Source organism: Gavia stellata, chromosome 10 (assembly GCF_030936135.1).
Source record: "Gavia stellata isolate bGavSte3 chromosome 10, bGavSte3.hap2, whole genome shotgun sequence".
Taxonomy (NCBI): Eukaryota; Metazoa; Chordata; class Aves; order Gaviiformes; family Gaviidae; genus Gavia; species Gavia stellata.
The window spans coordinates 11,058,919-11,077,681 of NC_082603.1; the positions used below are offsets into that span (position 1 = coordinate 11,058,919).

The 18,763-nt window shown below is 37.6% G+C and overlaps 1 protein-coding gene across 2 annotated transcripts in view; it reads right to left on the reverse strand.

Annotated features, from left to right (window-relative positions):
* DENND1B (DENN domain containing 1B) overlaps positions 1–18,763 on the reverse strand; it is a 157,238-nt gene that overhangs the window by 104,947 nt on the left and 33,528 nt on the right. For both annotated transcript variants that reach the window (XM_059822085.1, XM_059822084.1), the window contains exon 3: positions 12,522–12,565. In XM_059822085.1, the coding sequence (XP_059678068.1) occupies positions 12,522–12,565 (44 nt within the window). The remainder of the gene's footprint in view (positions 1–12,521; positions 12,566–18,763) is intronic.

The window sequence follows — 18,763 nt, forward strand, 5'->3', positions numbered from 1 at the left end:
AGAATAAAATTGCTCATAACACTTAAATACCAAGCCTTTTAGAAGACTTGCTCTCTAAAAAGTGTTATCTTTTCATCTTTCTAAAGCTTATTCAGAGAAGTATTTGTTGTCTAATATGAACGAGGAGCTGAATACCTGCAAATGAGGAGATCACTTGCAGAATTCCATTCAGAGTTAATTTCTCTCGTTCCTGCTTCCTATCTCTTCTCCACCTGGCCACATCTCAGTTACATGCCTCAGAGGAGGATGGAATGAAGAAAAGGTTGGTTCACCTACCTGCCCCTGCCATACAGGCAGCTGAAGATTTTTGGTAGCTTAGTCTTTCTGCTCTGTGCTCTACAGGGCAATAAGGGCACAGTTAAATCATGAAGACAGATGAGGTAGCAGGACAGAAAGACTCTAGACAACGAGGTAACAAGAAGATCTTGAGCTCTTAGAGAACGAAAATCATGTAAACAAGTAGCTATTATAGAGGTGGCAGGGGAGACCTGAAGGTCAGCTGTATCTTCTACTGGACTTATAGATGATTGTTGCAACATCACTTAGAACTAACAGTATGTTAAATAGAGACAAAAATAAATGAAACAAAATTAATGATTGCAACAGTGACATGACCTGGGTGCGGTACACTTTGACTGCAGGCACACTACAGGACACTCTTGCCCTGTACAGCAGGCTAAGGCTGGCATCCCAGGCAGTATGCATAAGACTCTACTGCTTTTAGAGCATCTTTCAAAGGCACCTTACAAGGAGAAAAGAACAAATGTATTAATTAACCCTGAGTACTTTAAAAGGCATTGTTAATCTCACTATCCTGCAAGACTGAAGAATAATGCTTCCTAAACAAGCACAGAGTAAGTTTAAAAATGCAGATATTTTAACCAAGTTATAAAATGTTGGAGTCTCTATTTGTCTAATTGTTCTTGAATCTCATCATGTAACCAGTTTAAAACAAAGCATATTTCAGACACAGTTGTGTCCAGCATAGCATCCAGGGACCCAAAGTTCACTCTAAAATAACAAACTCAGTTACAAATAGCAGAATAGTTAAAACAATATGAAGTTAAGCACATGTTAATTTACCTGCTTAAAAAACCCTCAACTTTCCTGGAACTCCTCATAAAAACATAAAAATTGACAATGCTGCTCTTCCCGAAGAAAGTTCCCATTAGAATAAGTGTAGATTGAAATGTTACAATCTACCCCTGTTACTGGCAAGGCAAACAAAAACAAGAGAAATAGTACTTTGCCATACAGCTCTAACAAGCATGTAATATTTGTATCCCATGCACCAATAAATAGTTTCCCTTTACTTCCCAGACTTATGTCAGGGAGACCATTATTCCCTAGGCAATATCAGACAGCTGGGTAAAACAGAGAATATGCTCTTCCATCTCCGCTCTTGAGATTACTATGTGGGCAATATTTAAATTCTAAGGTAGTAGCGTATTTATTATCTTTAAGAAAGTTAATTACATTTTATATAAAAAAAAGACAGCAGAGTATGACACACAATTTTCTGCATCATGCAGTAGGGAAAAAGTGACTTTTTATTAATCATTTATTAACTTTCAATGACATCATCTCTAACATTATCTGAAAACTCAACAGAGAAATTGTCTTAAACTAGGGTAAGGTAGACATGACTTTCAAAATCCAAATATGTAAGTCTCTGAAGGCCAGGTTAAAATCCACATGTCATCCTGCATAGCTAAGAGGGCAGCAATACTTGTTTCACTCAAGGCGTCTTAAGGTTTCCCACTGCTTACAACACCAGTTAAGATGCAGCTTTGGCAGCAACACTGATAACCTCCTGCACATCCTGTTCAGATGCTATTTCTCCAGTGGTGAAAAAATAACTACCATAAAATAAAGCACATATTAAAATTGGTTCTTATTTATTTTACCTGTTAGTTTTTCCATTCCACCTTGGAATATTCTGATAGCTCAAGACAGAAATGAGCCTATTTGCAACATACCCAACTCTACCTATGCAATATATTGCTTTAAAGTGAAGTTTGCAATCTCAGAAGTGTCTGCAAAGCAGTATCAAGGAATATCACAAGTGGAGCGGAGTTGACACTCAGGTCAAAAGGCTCCTAACTTGCAAGACTTTCTTCTCAATCATCAAGCAAAGAAATTTTTAAAGGGAAAACTAACTATAAAAGTATACTACAAATAATAAATAGCTGCATTTCCATAAAAATAAAATATACTGAAAAAAGTCATAAAATTTCAGGCATGACAAACTCTGTTCTTGATGACACTTGATACATTTCAGATTCATTTCAACTCTAAGCATATTTTGTTCCAAATACATTCCAAATATTCTTTTTCCCCCTCTATAAATTCTAGCATTTCACCGGAGACTTCAAACTACACATAGTACTAATTATAAAAGAAACAAACAAAAAAAGGCAACTGCAGTTTTGATGGAAGTAGCCAAGGCAGAAGACCCACAACATGCAGCAACCAGGAAACCAGAATGAAAGGTCAGAGGCAAGAAAAGGAGAAGATCATTTTTGAGGCAGAAGGGAGAACAGCTAAATGGATTTACTTTATAAATTAGATACTGGTTTCTATCCACACACGGCACCATGTTGTCTTTTCAATGCAGGTGATCAGAGGTTGCCAGACTTTTGGCTGTACAACCAGCAAACATTTTTGACAACTACTGAAGTTCTTTCAAGTCTCTCAACGACATCAGTAAAAAGTCTATATTTGTCCATAAAACATATTTTTGCAGACTAGCAGGTAAAAAAAAAAAAAAAAACACCACAAAAATCTCCACCTTGTTTGAAATAACACTTAACACTTTCTGACTCCCTCAGTTTTCTAACCATTACGCTTTCACCCAGGCATATTTCAGAAGCAAGCAAGCAAATATTATGACTACAACAGTCAAACTGGGAACAGCAGCCTGAGTGCAACATATGAAATTGCTCCTTTTTCTGAACTAAATCCTAAGTATAAATAAGTAGTACTGCATTAGTTATGTAAAAGACAAGCCCTGAAACAGAGAGTGTAAATAGTAGGATGTCATTCCTTGCCTGGAAAGCTTCTATTGAACAACTGGTCTGCCCAGCAAATACCCAGTACTGATGTGCACAGAAAGGTCAGCACCAGATCTGCAGATTGTTTATATGCAAGAATTGGCCTGCTCAGGCTGGGGAGAGAAAATATGACGTATAATGCCCGGTGATGCTCCTCCAGAATCAGAACTTTCCACATTCCAAAATGACCATACAGCATATGCCATGATGAAATCCTGATTTTGCTGGCAACTCAGAAACTTAAAAGTAGTTAATAAATGAAGTATCTGCCCTGGTTTTGGTGGGAATGGAGTTAGTTTTCTTCACAGTAGCTAGTATGGGGCTATGTTTTGGATTTGTGCTGGAAACAGTGTTGTTAACACAGGGATGTTTTCGTTACTGCTGAGCAGTGCTTACACAGAGTCAAGGCCTTTTCTGCTTCTCACACCACCCCACCAGCGAGTAGGCTGGGGGTGCACAAGAAGTTGGGAGGGGACACAGCCGGGACAGCTGACCCCAACTGACCAGAGGGATATTCCATACCGTATGACATCACGTTCAGCATAGAAAGCTGGGGGAAGAAAAAGGAAGGGGGGGACGTTCAGAGTTATGGCGTTTTGTCTTCCCACATAACTGTTATGCATGATGGAGCCCTGCTTTCCTGGAGATGAACACCTGCCTGCCGATAGGAAGTAGTGAGTGAATTCCCTGTTTTGCCTTTTTTTGCGTGCGTGGCTTTTGCTTTACCTATTAAACTGTCTTTATCTTAACCCACGAGTTTTCTCACTTTTTTTGTTCCGATTCTCTCTGCCATCCCACCACGGGGCAGGGGGAGTGAGTGAGCAGCTGAGTGGTGCTTAGCTGCCAGCTGGGGTCAAACCACAACAGTATCACATAAGTTAATGAACAACTTGGGTGCCATGCCGAGAGAAAATATCTGTAGTAGAGAGTGACTTATGCACATAAATAAGGCGAGACAGTCCAAAACCTAAACCCTTAACTGGGCTCGTCCACCTCTAAATGCACAGTCCTATGGGGGACCATGCAGGCTTGCACGGCTGTGTCACTAGTAGGGGAAGTCGGGGAACCACATTATTTTGTAAAGGGTAGTGAAACTGATTACATGCGTGGGCTGGGTTTCTTGAGCTAGAATAATCTGTAGCCAAAAGAAGAGGAACTGAGAATGGAAATCAGCTTCTAAGGAACCTGCTAGGATTATCGTTTAATAATTACAATTATTTGTGATATTTTTTTCATAAAGGAAATGGTTATTTCTTGTTTTACAGGCAGCATAGGTCAAATTCTAAGCCTTACCATTACATAGCTCAACAAGAATCACTTGTAGCAATAGTTTTCAATACTAAATTCAGATATTATCAACAGTGTTGAAAAAATGGAAGAGAGATGAAACAACTCCAAGACCAAAGATAGACAGGGAAGATACAAACAAGCATAATTTTAAAGTGCTAACATAACCCTTGTGCTACCAGATGCAGACAGGTGACTATCACAAAGAATAAAACACAATGGGCATACAATTAGATGTATTTTTTTCCCAAGGAGATACGCAATGTACATTCACTTCACCTATGGCTGAGCGTGTCCAGACCTTCTGGCTCCCTGCTATGGCATCGTTGCTAGAGATTACTCGGCAACAATTGTAGGCTGGTGTTTCTGCATGTGAGCATCCGTCAGCCACTTCAGCACAAAGTCAATCAGCTTAGCTTAGATGTCCGATATAGCATAAGCCAACTCTGAACAGCTAAGAGAGGAGGGAGGCAGCTTCCACCAGCAAGCCAGGCAGCACAAGCTGCTACAGCCAGGAAGGCTGCTCACTTTGATCCAGAAGAATGATACTGCCCATGCTCAGGGAAGACACTCACAAATCCAACCCAAGTATTCACTGCACTTACTGAAAATTAAAAAAAAATCCTGTTCCTACAGCAGGATTTCTCTATAAATTGAAAGAGGTCTTCCCTCTTCCCGACTTAGTGTAAAATTCAAGAACTGATGCACTGTGTCTGCACTGGCCCAGTATGTTTTCTCTAATAGTGGCCATTAGTACCTAGTGAAGGACAAAGGGCAGAGGTAAGCATGCACGGTAACCTCACAGACAGGTTATTTCTCAGATGTGAATCTTTTGTTACTGATTTTACTTTTATTAATGATTGCAAACAGAAACTGACTCACACAAAAACCAGAAACTTGACACCTCTGCTTAGGGAAGCAGCAAATCGAGTCTATCAGCCAAGTAGTTCACAATGCCTTGAAAACTTATTCAGAAGTAATGAGTACCAGAAATAATTATATTCTGATGGATTGATGTATTTCCCTTCCTGATCACCTGCCTGGAGCTGTTTCACCTTCACTTATTCCTTGTCCAAGATCCCAAACCATGTAGTCTGGACCCCTCCAGCTGCAGCCCACTAACCACCCTTTGCCTTGCTCTTGCTGCTGGCAAAGCCCTCTGCTGCTCCAGTTCCTGATCTCAGTCCCATCAAGTCTCCTTCTTTGGCACCAGAGTGCCCTGGTTCCTTGATTTCATCATACTTGGATTATGACATCTGATCCCAGGCCATTTCCTAACATAAGTAATATGTAAAAGAAAGTTATTTTATTTAACAAAATATAAACAAATTATTTGAAGTGACACTTCAAATATCTGTAGCAGTAACAGTGAACCAATGTGTCTCAAATGCTCTCCCAATTCTGCAGAAAAATATCAAGAAAGGCAGAGCAAGAGCTGAGAACCAAACACAGGGTTCAGGAATATTACATCCAGTACCAAACTTATAAAGAGGCTGAGCTACTTAGGATATTCCTCAAAAAGCAGCAGTAAGCTTTAGACACAAGAGCAATGCTGAAAGTAAAACAGGGGCAACACATCAAAAGACTAAAATGGATGGAGGACACTAAGCAAGTAGATGAGAAAAGTTTAAGGTAGCACGGAATAAGGAATTGGGTGACATTAGACTGGAATATTCTGAGGGCAGTTGAGGTCAATCAACAACAACATCACACATGATAATTTGGCAGTCTTTCTGGAAGACGTTCCAAATGATTGTCATCACTGTTTCAGCCATCAGTTAATTTTTTCTCCTTTGGTTTGGCGCACTGCTGAAGGCTGTAGGAATAAGCCAAATCACTAACAGTTATTTTCAATAGGCTGATACAGAATATCTGAAGGACAGTCAAATATTAATACTGTACTTATTTGAGCAAACAGAGAAAAGAACATTTCTACAAAATGTAGTCCCCCAATATCACAGCTGTATGATAAAGAAAAAGGCTAACATATGCATACAGTCTATTAAAATGCACATAATTTATTTGACTCAAAATGAAAACATATCTAACAAGTAATTCCATTCATCTGGTCCTTTTTCACCCAGCCTTAAGATATACAAATGCATGCCTTTTCACCAGAACACAGCAGCTGGGAATGAAAAGGAAAGCATTCAAATGATCATTTTCACATCATATTCCATCGCCTTTTCACCAGCTTCTCCCCAGTCTTTCTTTGAGTCCCATTCTGTTACAAGAGAGCTGCTTTTTAGATCAATTCATATTTCCATAATCCACACTGCTGTTTCTCCCTCTCCTCCCCAGGGTGGACTAACCCCTGCATCCAGAACTATGGCTTACAACTGTCATTAAGACCTGTAACAATAACAAGATAACAAAAGAGCTGATAGAGATGAGGCTAGCCAGTACCATATGCTGATGAAGTTCAACGTTTTTAAACTTAAAATCTCTCTAAAACAAAACTGCCACAATCCTGAAAACAAGCATACTTGATGTTGCCACCTGTCCTCAAAATTTCAAGAAAGTTCCAAGTTTTCAGTATTGGGCTTTTATGATTTTGAAAATAAAAGTCTCAAAATAAAAATTTATTATGTCTCTATTGGGATGAAATAAAAAAAAATTGAGAATGCATCTTGGAATATTTACATCTCAAATGATGTAAGGGTCTCGGTGATCCTCGGTGTTCCCAGCATATCTAGGTGGGCAGTTATTTCACAGAATATTTATCAGGACCGGACAGATCTTCTCTGTTCACACGGGGCAGTCAGCAACTATAAATACACCTCTGAATGTTTTTCTGCTGATCATCTATCAGCTGTGATTTGCACAGACAGAAGGCATTGCTGCCATACACACACAGTATTCTTACAATAAAAACAGTATGTTTTTCAAACACAAAGTGTCAGGAAATCACAGGGAGCTATCTTAACCTGATAAAGCTTACTTGCAATGCACAAAGTTGCCATCATCTCAGCTGGGTTAATTGTTTTCCTCAAAGTTACACAGGGATTCAAGCTCCAAAATATCTTTAAACTAAAAAATAATGCGTAACATTTAGACAAAAATACTTTTGAAAATTAGACTGATTCCTCCTTTCTCATACCAATATACCCAAATACTAATGAAACTTATCAATATACAAGCAACAAAATCCCAAAACCCTTTTTAAGATTTACTGAAAAAAACAAAAACGCAAAAGCAAGCACCTATCTAGTTAGCATAAACATTTGAAACATGTATTTAATGCCTCATCAGAATAAAAGAACAAAGCCATCAAATGCAGAAAGCCGGTGAGATGTATCCCCTAACAGCATGCCTGCAGCCTTGAAAAGAGTGTAAACAGTCTCGTACCTCCTGGGTTCCTGCTGCTTTCTTAGGAGAGCACAGAGGAACACAAAATCATCACAACTGCCTTCCACACATTATTTTGACCCAGACAACAGACTTCAGCTTGCTTCTTGAGATTTTTTTTTTTTTTAAATCTGACTTGTGCTATTATATAAATATTTAAAAAAAGAATATAATCTCTTTCATATTGACCTCATTTATATAATTGATGCCACGATCCATGCAATTGAATATTCCACCCTGCAAGAAACTGAGCACTTTGACTCCAATGAGACATTCATCTAAGCCTGGCTTAACTTTCAATAGTCAATACATACATTGAAAGTAAAGTGTGCGACTAGCGCTTTGCTGAAGGAAGACTAATGTATTAGTACTTCACAGGATTTATCCCTTAAACAACTGATGTTTACACACATGCATGTGTATCTGTATATTTTTATTTATACAAATATTTTCATATACATGTAAATCTATCAGATTCATAATATCAGGCTTTAATAGTTAGGTCACTACAGGATAAGGTGTAAGGTTTATTGCTCACAATTCAGCGGTGACTTTTCAATAATGTGATACAATAAAAATAAAAAACAGATGTTATGATATAAAATATGAGATAATAACACAAAGGGTGTTACAGTAACTTCATAGAAAACAGTAGATTCCTCACATGGGATGCCATACCCCCTACCGGTTACTCATCTGCAGGGTTTGCAAAAAGCCTGACATGAAAAAGCAGATTTAGTCTGCTTGCCTTAGAAAGCAGAGAGCAAGAGAAGGTAGGATGAAATCAGCAACACAACTAACAATCTAATGCAGAGTCTCAATTCTTTCTTAACCCACATCTTTAGTCAACAACACATTGGCATATTTCATATTACTAAAGTGGCTTCTGGTAAGACCATCTCCTGCCATATTAGCTATTTGTATCATCTTTCTGGTGAGATATTTTTCACCAGCAGAGAAGTGGCAGACTAAAGAAAGAAATTATGTGATTACAAGGGAGAAGAATAAGAACTATTCAATGGATCAGTTTTTCTATACACCATAATACTCTGGGACCTATTGCAGATGGAAATCACTTTGGGCCAATAAACAGTCAGATTAAAAAGCAACTGAATTCTTACACAGCTGAAAATAATACCCAAAATAGTTGTCATTAATAACTTTGTAAGAAACGTTAGACTTCACATGCTTCAAAGGTTAAGACAACACAGAAAGCAGCACTGCCTCTGGCAGAGCCACTAACACCTGCTGGTGCTATCAGCACTGAGCTCTCGCCCTTCCTTGTGCCAGCACTACTCCTTTTCCCAGCAATGTTTCAACCCAGTGAAGTTACCGGAAGCTTGAGAGGTTTTATTTCCAGAACAGCTATGAATAGAGGCATACTAGAGGCACCTGGACGCATCTGACATCAATAGGGCTTTGCCACTGACTCCACTGCCATGAGGAGACAGCCAGCATCAGCAGATCTCAGTTCTGCCGGGTGACATTAATTTCTGCAGAGATACACATTTTCAACAGTTATGAAGTATTTCATTTTGGAAGCAAAGGTGTTGGGTTTATTTGGGTTGCTTCTCTAAAGCACTTAAAAAATACTTTCTTCTTAAAATTCTGGATTTTTTTTTCCAGATATCATAGCATTATTATTTTCTCTATATACACCTCTGTTTGAAAATGAGCTTGCAAGGCTGAAATTAAACTCTAGTCTAACCAGTCTGAATAAACAAAATAGGAATTTCAAGATTAAAAACATATGCATCTTCTATCAGAAAAATTTCACTGAGCACAAGGGGAGTTTTGAACATACTACAAGACAGAGCCTGTAGGCATATATATTTAAACTATGTTTTAAATTTAAAAAATATTCCATTAAATGGCTACAACCCATTCCTCATCCAAATGTGAGCTTGTGAGGATAATCATAGATGAGCTATATATTCTCAAATCAGGAACCTTCACATTTTTTCTACAGTGCTGAGATTACTCAGAACTTTTTCAACATTGTCAAACTCATGTTTACAGCATTAATGCCAGTACAACAGTACATTGTAACTCTGATGTCTCAAACAGATTCATTCTTTCAGCTTTTAGGGTACTTTTTAATAAAGATTTTCTTTGAAATGGTAGTGCGGTTCTTTGTACTTAGAATTCTACCCAACATGAGTTCATTGTTTAACTGATAGTTTTGAGAGTCACTTAAAAGTGAGTTACTACCACTATCAAGGAAAAAAAACCAAAAACAACTTTCTGAAATACTCCTGGCAAAGAGAAGTCTTTTTCATTTCCTGCCTTGAAGCATTACTTTTTTTTTTTCTTTCCCCATTCTGTGTTTTTCCCTTTTCCTTCTAATTCTGGCATCTGAAGAATTACCAGATAGAAAATAAGTGGTTTCCCTGCAGTCTTGGCAGAAAACGAAATCAACAACGAAACTTGCAAATTCTTTTGTGGTACCAAAACCTTTACTTAATGGACTGTGTTTGAGTAAGTGATTATGAGAAATCACTTATCTTTTCTTTTTCCTGATCATCTGTAGTTTCTACATCCCATCCAAAACAGATGGGATGTTTTGCAAAACAAGATTTTTGGAAAGTCAACATTTAAGAAAAGAAGAGACCAAAAGAAGAATACTGTCCAGTATGAAAAAAATGGCAGGCCACAAGAATGAGAGAGAGGATTAGGGATGAGTAAGCATTGGAAAGTTCAGGCATACGGAGAGGACGGATGTGAGAAAGAGGAGGAATATATCAAAATGGCTTAGACAAGTTTTCTTTGCGTTATGAAAGTAACAAAAAGGTGACGTGATAAACTGTAGAAAAAAATCAGGACGAGAGGAAAATATTTTGCCCACTGTTATCACATCACTGTGCAAACAGACAGCCCTTAGATTTTAGGAAAGATGATTCTTTGGGATACATCCAAAAACTAACTCGCACGTTTTACATTTAAAATAGAAATGACTGGAAAATAGGATGGAGAATATTCGTTTTCTTTTTTTTCTTTTAATACTGTCCCCACAAACTTTCATTGAAATTAGCCTTGATAGTTTTAGTGAGATCTCATTTTTTTAAAAAAATTAAGTCTGGTAGATATTCAGGTCTCCAATCCAAACCTACAGAGTTCAACATGCACACACGCATGCGCACAGAAGGCTTCTGCTAATTTCACTTGACTACTTGGCTCAGGGTTTTGCTATAGAAGCTGCTATATGTTCTGTTCAAATCCAGCAGTTCTGATCGGAAAATTTCGCTTGCAAGGATGAGGATTAAAACATGCTGTTTTCCAGGAACACAAGCAATTTACCTGAAACAGTAGATTCCCTACACTGCTGAGACACAATGTGCAGGCATAGGTTTTTCAGAGCCCAAAGGCAGAGAGCTGCCTGAGGACTCCGGTTTTCATAGATTATGTACATCTATTGCATCTTTGTATGATTCCCCTCCAGTCTTTAGTGGGCTTCATCTTCTAATCATTTTTCTACACCAGCTGTTCTTTGAATAACCTTCGACTTACTGAATGAGCTCCCATTTTTCTTCATACATAATTTTTCTTTTTTTTTTTTCCTTTTCTTAAGATCAAGTCTTTTTTCGGGAAAAGAAAAAGAACAAAACAAACTAGAAAAAAAGAATTTAAATTACAATGAAGATGATCACTCTGCAGCTGGGAAAATCATCAAAACTTGCTGGATGTCTAGCTAAGAACATATAACAGCACACTTTGCTCATGTACTATTTATCACTATCTTACAAGCTGCACGTTTCTGACTGATGCTATTCCCTAACCAGGCATCCTACCTTGTATGTTTGGATATTTATTCCTTTCATCATGAATCACCTTATAGCGCTGTCTTTATAGAATCTTGTATTATTGATTTTTTTAAAAAAAAAAAACAACGATTTATCAAGATCTACTGTACAAAAATATTTCCAGATCATCCATTGCAGTGATATTACCAATGAAGAATGTTTGACTCAGTATCAGTCTAAAAAGAAGAGCAAAGAGAGACACTGAGTCAGAGATATTTATTCTATTTAGTGTTTTTATGTACTTTTTGTTTATGAAAATAAAAATATTTCCACAGAAGAAACGCATCTAAAAGTTGCTGCAATAATAAAATTTAATAGTTTCATTAGATTTTAATATTAAAAACTTTAATAAAATAGTCCAGGAAAAAAACAAAACAACACACTAATTAATAGCTTTGCAATCACTACAAACAGTGAAAGAATCCATCAGTCCTGTATGTATAAGCTTTCCTTTGAGGATTAATTATAGATAGAAACTATCACACTTTTAAAATCAGTGAGTTTAGATCATTGTCTCTTATAAGGGTCTGGGGATTATTTATTTATTTTCCAAGCAAATAACTAGGTTATCTCTAAAATATTATCAAATAAATATATAAAATTTTGCATTGTAAGGGATTAAAGGAACACGACACACAGGTTCTGACATCAAAAGGACACACGTGCAGCTCTTCAACTTTTTTGTTCTGGTGGTTTTTGTTAACACAATTTATAACATCAATGTTTGGCCAAGTTTTTTCGACAAATTTACACATTTTCAATCCTACAACAGATAAAAACCCAACACTTCCAACAGAAACAGCTTATAAAATACTCAGTATCAGAAATAAGGTGATAGAGAACTAGTATGATATAGAGTGCTCTAAAACTGCTATTGCATATTCCTGTCACAGAGGCATTCTAATCACCAAGCCACCAGTTGGGCGAAGACTTCCTCCCTGCTATCATTAGCATCTGCCTCTCCACAGCTGAATAGAAGAGCTTTTTTATTATTATTCTAACATAAAAAAAAGTTCAATCTCATGTTTCCAACCTGGTCTCCAAAGTCCTCCGGGAACTTCCACAGTACCACTGGATCTGTAAATAATTGACAGACAGCATTAATCAGAGGCAAAGGAACAGAGTATTACAGTCAGAGTACATTAATATTAAAGAGAGGGTCAGCTTAGCGTCAAGCTTTGAGGCAAGTGCAAAAACATATCTAAAAACTAAGGAAGATACTAGATTATTGAAAAGACTTATTTCATATTTATGAAACTGTATGTTTATTGTTTTACATATGGTAGCAGGTTATAATGTACCAAAGTATTTTCATATTCAACTCTTTCTTTTTAACCTTTGAATACTTCATTTTTAAAGAACATGTTCAATTTTCACATTTTAATTTAATTAAAGAAATTAAGTGATATAAAACCTCTTTCCATCCAAGGAAAAAGAGATGTAAAATAATAAGAAGGGAAAAAACAAAGTATCTCTATGAGGTATAGAAAAGTGTCATTTGTGATTTTAAAGACAGTACCAATGCAACCAGCACTCTCAAGAAACAGTTTAGAAGAGCTAGCATGTTTGAAAATTTTCTGTTCAGAGCCATTTAAAATGAACATTTCAATAATATCTTAAAATTTTCATTAACCTATTATAAACTGTTAATTATCAAAATAATCAGTGATATTTAGGCTATGTATCAGTCTACAATTAACATTATTTTGAAGGCATCTAACACAAGGACCTGAATGATAACCTTGCAACAAAAAAACAAATTATGCTCTTCATCCTCCCAGCTTTTAATCTCCTGTGATACAAAACCTACCCGAGGTGCTACTGTTAAACTGTATCACGAACACCCACAAAGCTTCACAACGCTTCTATCCAACAGATTAGCAGAAGCATTTGTCCACATACTAAAAGTGAAATTACCCGCCTTCCTGCAAGGGAGACCCAGGTCAGTGGCAAAGCCTGGACTAGGGGGAGAGCTCTCCAATTTCTGCTCATGTCCTAGCCAACCTCAGGCAGATCCTCCCACCGCTGACCACGCGGCCAACAACAGCTCTGGGTGCCAGAGGGCAGTAAAATGAACGGAGAAACCCGCCGGCAAGTGCTGGGGGACACTGCCTCATGAGAACTGCAACCTCGTGGCTACCTCAGGAGCTGCTGGGATTCCTGTCTCCTGAGGAGCCAAGATCTGGGAAATGTATTCAGGCTCCCGCTTCAGTCTCTAGCGCTAGCACTGTCTGATAAATCAGAAACTTCCTTCTTATTGGTATGTTTTACATCAGAACCAGAGGGTTCTCCACTTTCGGCAAAGTGCGGAGGTTTCTACTCTTCTTCACCCTCCCACGTATGTTTGCTGCTGCAAATTGAAGTTTTAATGGAAGGGAAACGCCTTTGATGGTATTTTCATTCCCAGCTGCTGATTTCAAATCCTACTATTCAACATGCAGCCTCTGCACCTGCATTTGCCACTGGCCCACTCACAAGGAGCTGGAGACTGAAACCAGTGTTCCTCCTTCACCCCGGGCCAGATGTTAAACCAACAGTGGAACATACATTTTGCACGCGTTGCAAAATTCAACTTGTCAATCAACTCTACGTAATTTAGACCTAATTTTCATTTAACTCAAATCTAATGGAGATTTTAGACAAAAATGTGGCCATTTGACTCTTCTTATTGGACAAACACATCTTTGCTCCCAAGAACATCTGGGGAGGGTTCTGCAGCTATTATTTATGAAAATGCATGTGTTTTGCACAAGGAATCTTCCTCCATCTACTATGGGGAGTGAGAACTTCTGGAGGCAGGTGTGAAACAAGATAAGAAGCTATGTTTATAAAAATATGAGAGCTAATAAATATAGTTACTTAAACCAGAAACTTTTTTCCCCCATCTATTTTGTATGTATTTAAATCACAAACATATCAGTGTAATGACCAGATAAAAGAGGAGTTTGAATATCTGGGTGCCTATACTGTAAGTGATCTCTTATTTTTATTCCAATTTAGTATAACAAAAAAGAAAGTTGTTATATGTCAACAGTGATCTCTGATAAATTCAATGAGTAGAAAGCACAGTAACAGATATCAAATACTCAATGTTAAGTAATTCATAAATTACTTGCTAAAAACCCCTGGAAATTGTGCAGAATCCAAAAAATACCTTAAAAGAGCTTGCAAATCTAAGGCCATATGTCCACAAACATTTCAAGCATGAATTTCTCTGCAAATGAGCAATCCCACTGCACTCCCACTACCAGCTACTCGGTGATCCTGTACCATTGTCTGTCTCCTGCTGGTGCAGACACTTCCACAGCTACATGGTGAACCAGATGAGGGAACTGACCAATTTCAAACCAATAGGTTGGAATTTTTCAGGTCAGCATCAACTAGATCAGTTCCCCAAAACGCTTGGTTTTGCACCAGAAAACAGGAAGGAAAAGTGGGGGATGGGGACTTGTGGTGGGAAGAAAGCAGGACTGCTTCACCCAGCAGCAATCTGGCCTCAGGCATTTGCTAGACCTCATGAAATACAAGTTGGTTGCTAGCTACATCTATTCCCATTTCTTATCACCTATTCAGAACTTCCCAAGTCTTGCAGTACCATTTATAGTTGCTTCTATTGCAAAACTCAAGAGTTATTGTCTGCAAATAGGTGCACGGACCGCTCTGGAGTAAGGCAGGCTGACAGAGCGTCACCCAGGAGGAGCCGACTTGGCAAGCTCACCTCTTCGTAGCAATGAAATCGGGAGGATTATTTTGGCAGATGTTAATTACAGTTATATGAGAAACATTTAGTATAATGAAAGCTTTAGCAACACAGTAACAAAATCACTGGGTTTTCTGATACTTTGTATAATGTTTAGTGTGTATAAACTTCTAAATAGGAAAGAAATGTAATTTCTTTCTTTCACTGTTCTTACTGGAAGTACAACTACCAGGCTTCAAAAAAGGAAGCAGATCGCAATAGCAAAACCTCCAAGCGTAATTTTAAAAGGTCACAATCAGGAGCTAAGTACAATCTCAGAATTAAGCAAAACTTGGCTTTAGGTAACTTGGGATTTGGGGTCAAAAAATGGATAAAATTCACACCTTAGCAAGGTGCCAATGGAGCTGAACAGCATTTCACAGGAGCACCCTTTACCTACTGGCAACAAGATCAACAGCTCCAATAACCTCTTTTGGTGCCTTTACATGCCAACAGATATAAAACCTGCAACTATAATTCAGTGTCCTGCTCAGTTTGCTATCTTCATTTCATATTATTAGGGCGCTCTTGTACTACTTTGGTCTCACTTGAAATAATAAGAACAATTCTAAAGTAAATTCCAGTTCACTGAACTACAGGTATAACACCATTTATTTTCATATCATGAAAGGATATTTATATCCTGAGAGGATAATTAGATTCATGTGATATAAAACAGGCAGAATAATGCTCTTAATACTCCTTGATGAAAACAAAAAAGAGCCAACATATAAAAAAATATTCCTAACTCAATTCAAGAAAAACATTCAGTGCTACATTCAGTAAAAATTACACGCCTCCAAGACTTGTCCAACTGCTTTGAGCTGGGTTTTGCAGTTGTTATTACTGACTTTTAACTGGTTATTTTAGCAGGTACTTGCCATACATTTATTAAGTAAGAAAATCTGATGTGACTTCTGCTTCAAAAAGAGAGGTTACTCTACTCTTTCTATGCCTTCACTTTCTGAAACCAAACCCTAACACCTATAAAAAGCCTTGGGATTTTACGATAATTATCCAAGTCAGGGATTGGGCTTTTTTCAAAAGATTATGTTTGTTTCTGCTTTTGGAGCTAGGCTCAGGCAGCATATGACACATCTTTGTGGCAACTTCTCACAAGTGCTTCAAAGGAAGAAACAAAAGGGTACTGATTCAGAAATAAAAAGAGAAAGTATAATCCGATTCTGCAACTTTACGCACTTTAATCCTCAGGGAAAAGAAAATTCAGTCTTTGTAAATCTGAAGATACTTTCCAAATACCCCATCTGATCTGGCAATGTTAGGTCAATTTTATGCTGATTTTATGAGTGAGAGGACGAGAATCACTCAGAAATAGCTGTTGCTATAGTCAGCTGAGGAACACCTGAGTTTCTCCTCGTTTTCTTCTTCTAACAGACTTTTTGGGACAAACACTTTGCGCCAATTCTAAGTAAATGTAGTAGTAAGAGGAAATGGTTAAGCACACACGTAAAAGATTTTGTGTGTTGCATGTGTAAATAGATATATGCACGCACAAGTAGTGCTTCTTCCTAAGCCTTCTACAACCAGGATAGACATTTCTTACAAAAGTACATCTTAGCATGTGCCAGTAACGCTTGACAATTCCTTTGGTAAATGTGCATATTCTCAAGGTAAGTAATTCCTCTCCAAGATCTATTCCCATAGAGGTAATTCACAACGCATGCCATACATATTTTTAGGAAAACCACTTCTAACTTCTGTAACAAATCTAAGCATATATAAAAGTACTACTTCTCATGACAGAGTAGATAAGTAGTGCACATGGAACTACGAAAAATAAAGAGAGAGAAAGTTTTCTGAGTGGTAACTTCCCCAAAATTTCAGTAGTTAAATATACTCTAAAAATACTCTTCACAATCATTAAGCTTGTAGATTATAAACGTCACCCAAAAATACAACAAGATAAGCTAATTAGCACACATTCAGTTCAGTAATGGAACAGAAATTACAAACACATGCTGAGAAACATCACCTCAGGTAATTCTCTTGATAGCAAGAGAGAATCATTTCAGACAGAAAAACACAGGTAAGGTAAAATGAAACGGGTTAATTAGGTAGTCCAATATTCTGCCTGGAGAAGAGGAATCTTCATCCTTGTGGGTTTTATGGAGCAGGACAGACAAAAAGACTGCCAAGCAGAGCTGGTCATGTCTTGGGACAGAGAAATGGACTAGATGACTGCTCAGTATCCCTCCAGCTATATTTTCTCTGATGCTGTAAAGATATTCATTGGAAAAAAGCTGTCAGTGCAGAGGGGAAAGAAGATGCTGGGGCCAGGAGTTATGGGAGTGGGAAAGAAACGCAGTGAGGAAAAGGAAGGCAGCAAAGCAAAGCTTATTGCAGGCAGTTCTTCTTTCTTGTCTGGAAAAAAAAGAGAAGTTCCAGATTGTTTTTCTTACGTGAACCCAAGAATGCAATTACTAAAGCTGAAATGATATATCATCATTGCAGGGAACAGCTTTATAAACACACATTTAATCAATAAGCAGAATTGATTTTGTTATAATAAGTAGTTTTCAGCAATAAAAAGTTAGTTCTCTAAACCAAGTTTATAATACTGCTATTGTTCAAAGACAAAAATCTGCTACATACTTAAAATAATTTGACAGATACCCGCAACAGTAATTATAATGATGCTTTTGTATCAATATAGTATTTTATTACTACAACAGTGATTCAGAAACAAAATATGAGATGAACCATAACATGCAACCCAAACGTTTTCGCAGATTAAATCACCCGATGAAAAAAACAGCATTCACATAAGAAGATTATGTGTTGGGGGAAAAAAAAAAATATTTCTTCATATCATATTAAAATCCGCTTGTTAACAGTTTCATACATGAAGTGCCAGAGGTGCAGTAGGAACAGGATGCACGGCTGTCAGGAAGATCCGAGTGTGACAGTGGTCTTCAGCTCCCAGGTTTGGGGGATCAAAGTGGAGTACCCGCCAGCAGCGGCAGGAAGAGCAAGATGCCGTGGAAAAGGGGGGAAGAAGCATCAGTAATCAAAAGAAAGAACAAGGACAAAATACATTGAAGCAACTTCATAAAAAAAGTGAAACTAAGGAACACACTCTAACTTCTCTGGCACTTAAAACCTGTCAGATTAAAAACAATACGCAAATGAGGGTGCCACTGTAGAAAATACTTGAAAGTAGACTTCTATGCAAATCATGTAGTCCATGTATTTTTTTGCTCAAAGGAATACTGAAAGAAACTCCACAGGACCATTAAGTCTGTTCTTACTCTAACTATTCCACAGAAAGCTTATTGCAGAATGCAACCACACTCTTAGTCTTTTCATAAAAGCAAAAGAAAACATATTTACAAAATCGTATGAAATCTTAACAATCCAGCACCTTCAGCTTCTTTATTCACACTTTACCCACTAATGTGTCATCCTAAACTACCACCACAGTTTCAAACAGTTGCTACATCAGCAAATAGCAAGTGAACACAAGGCAAAAAACCCGCTGCACCAAAACAGGTATGTTCCCCTGGAAAGCCAACTAC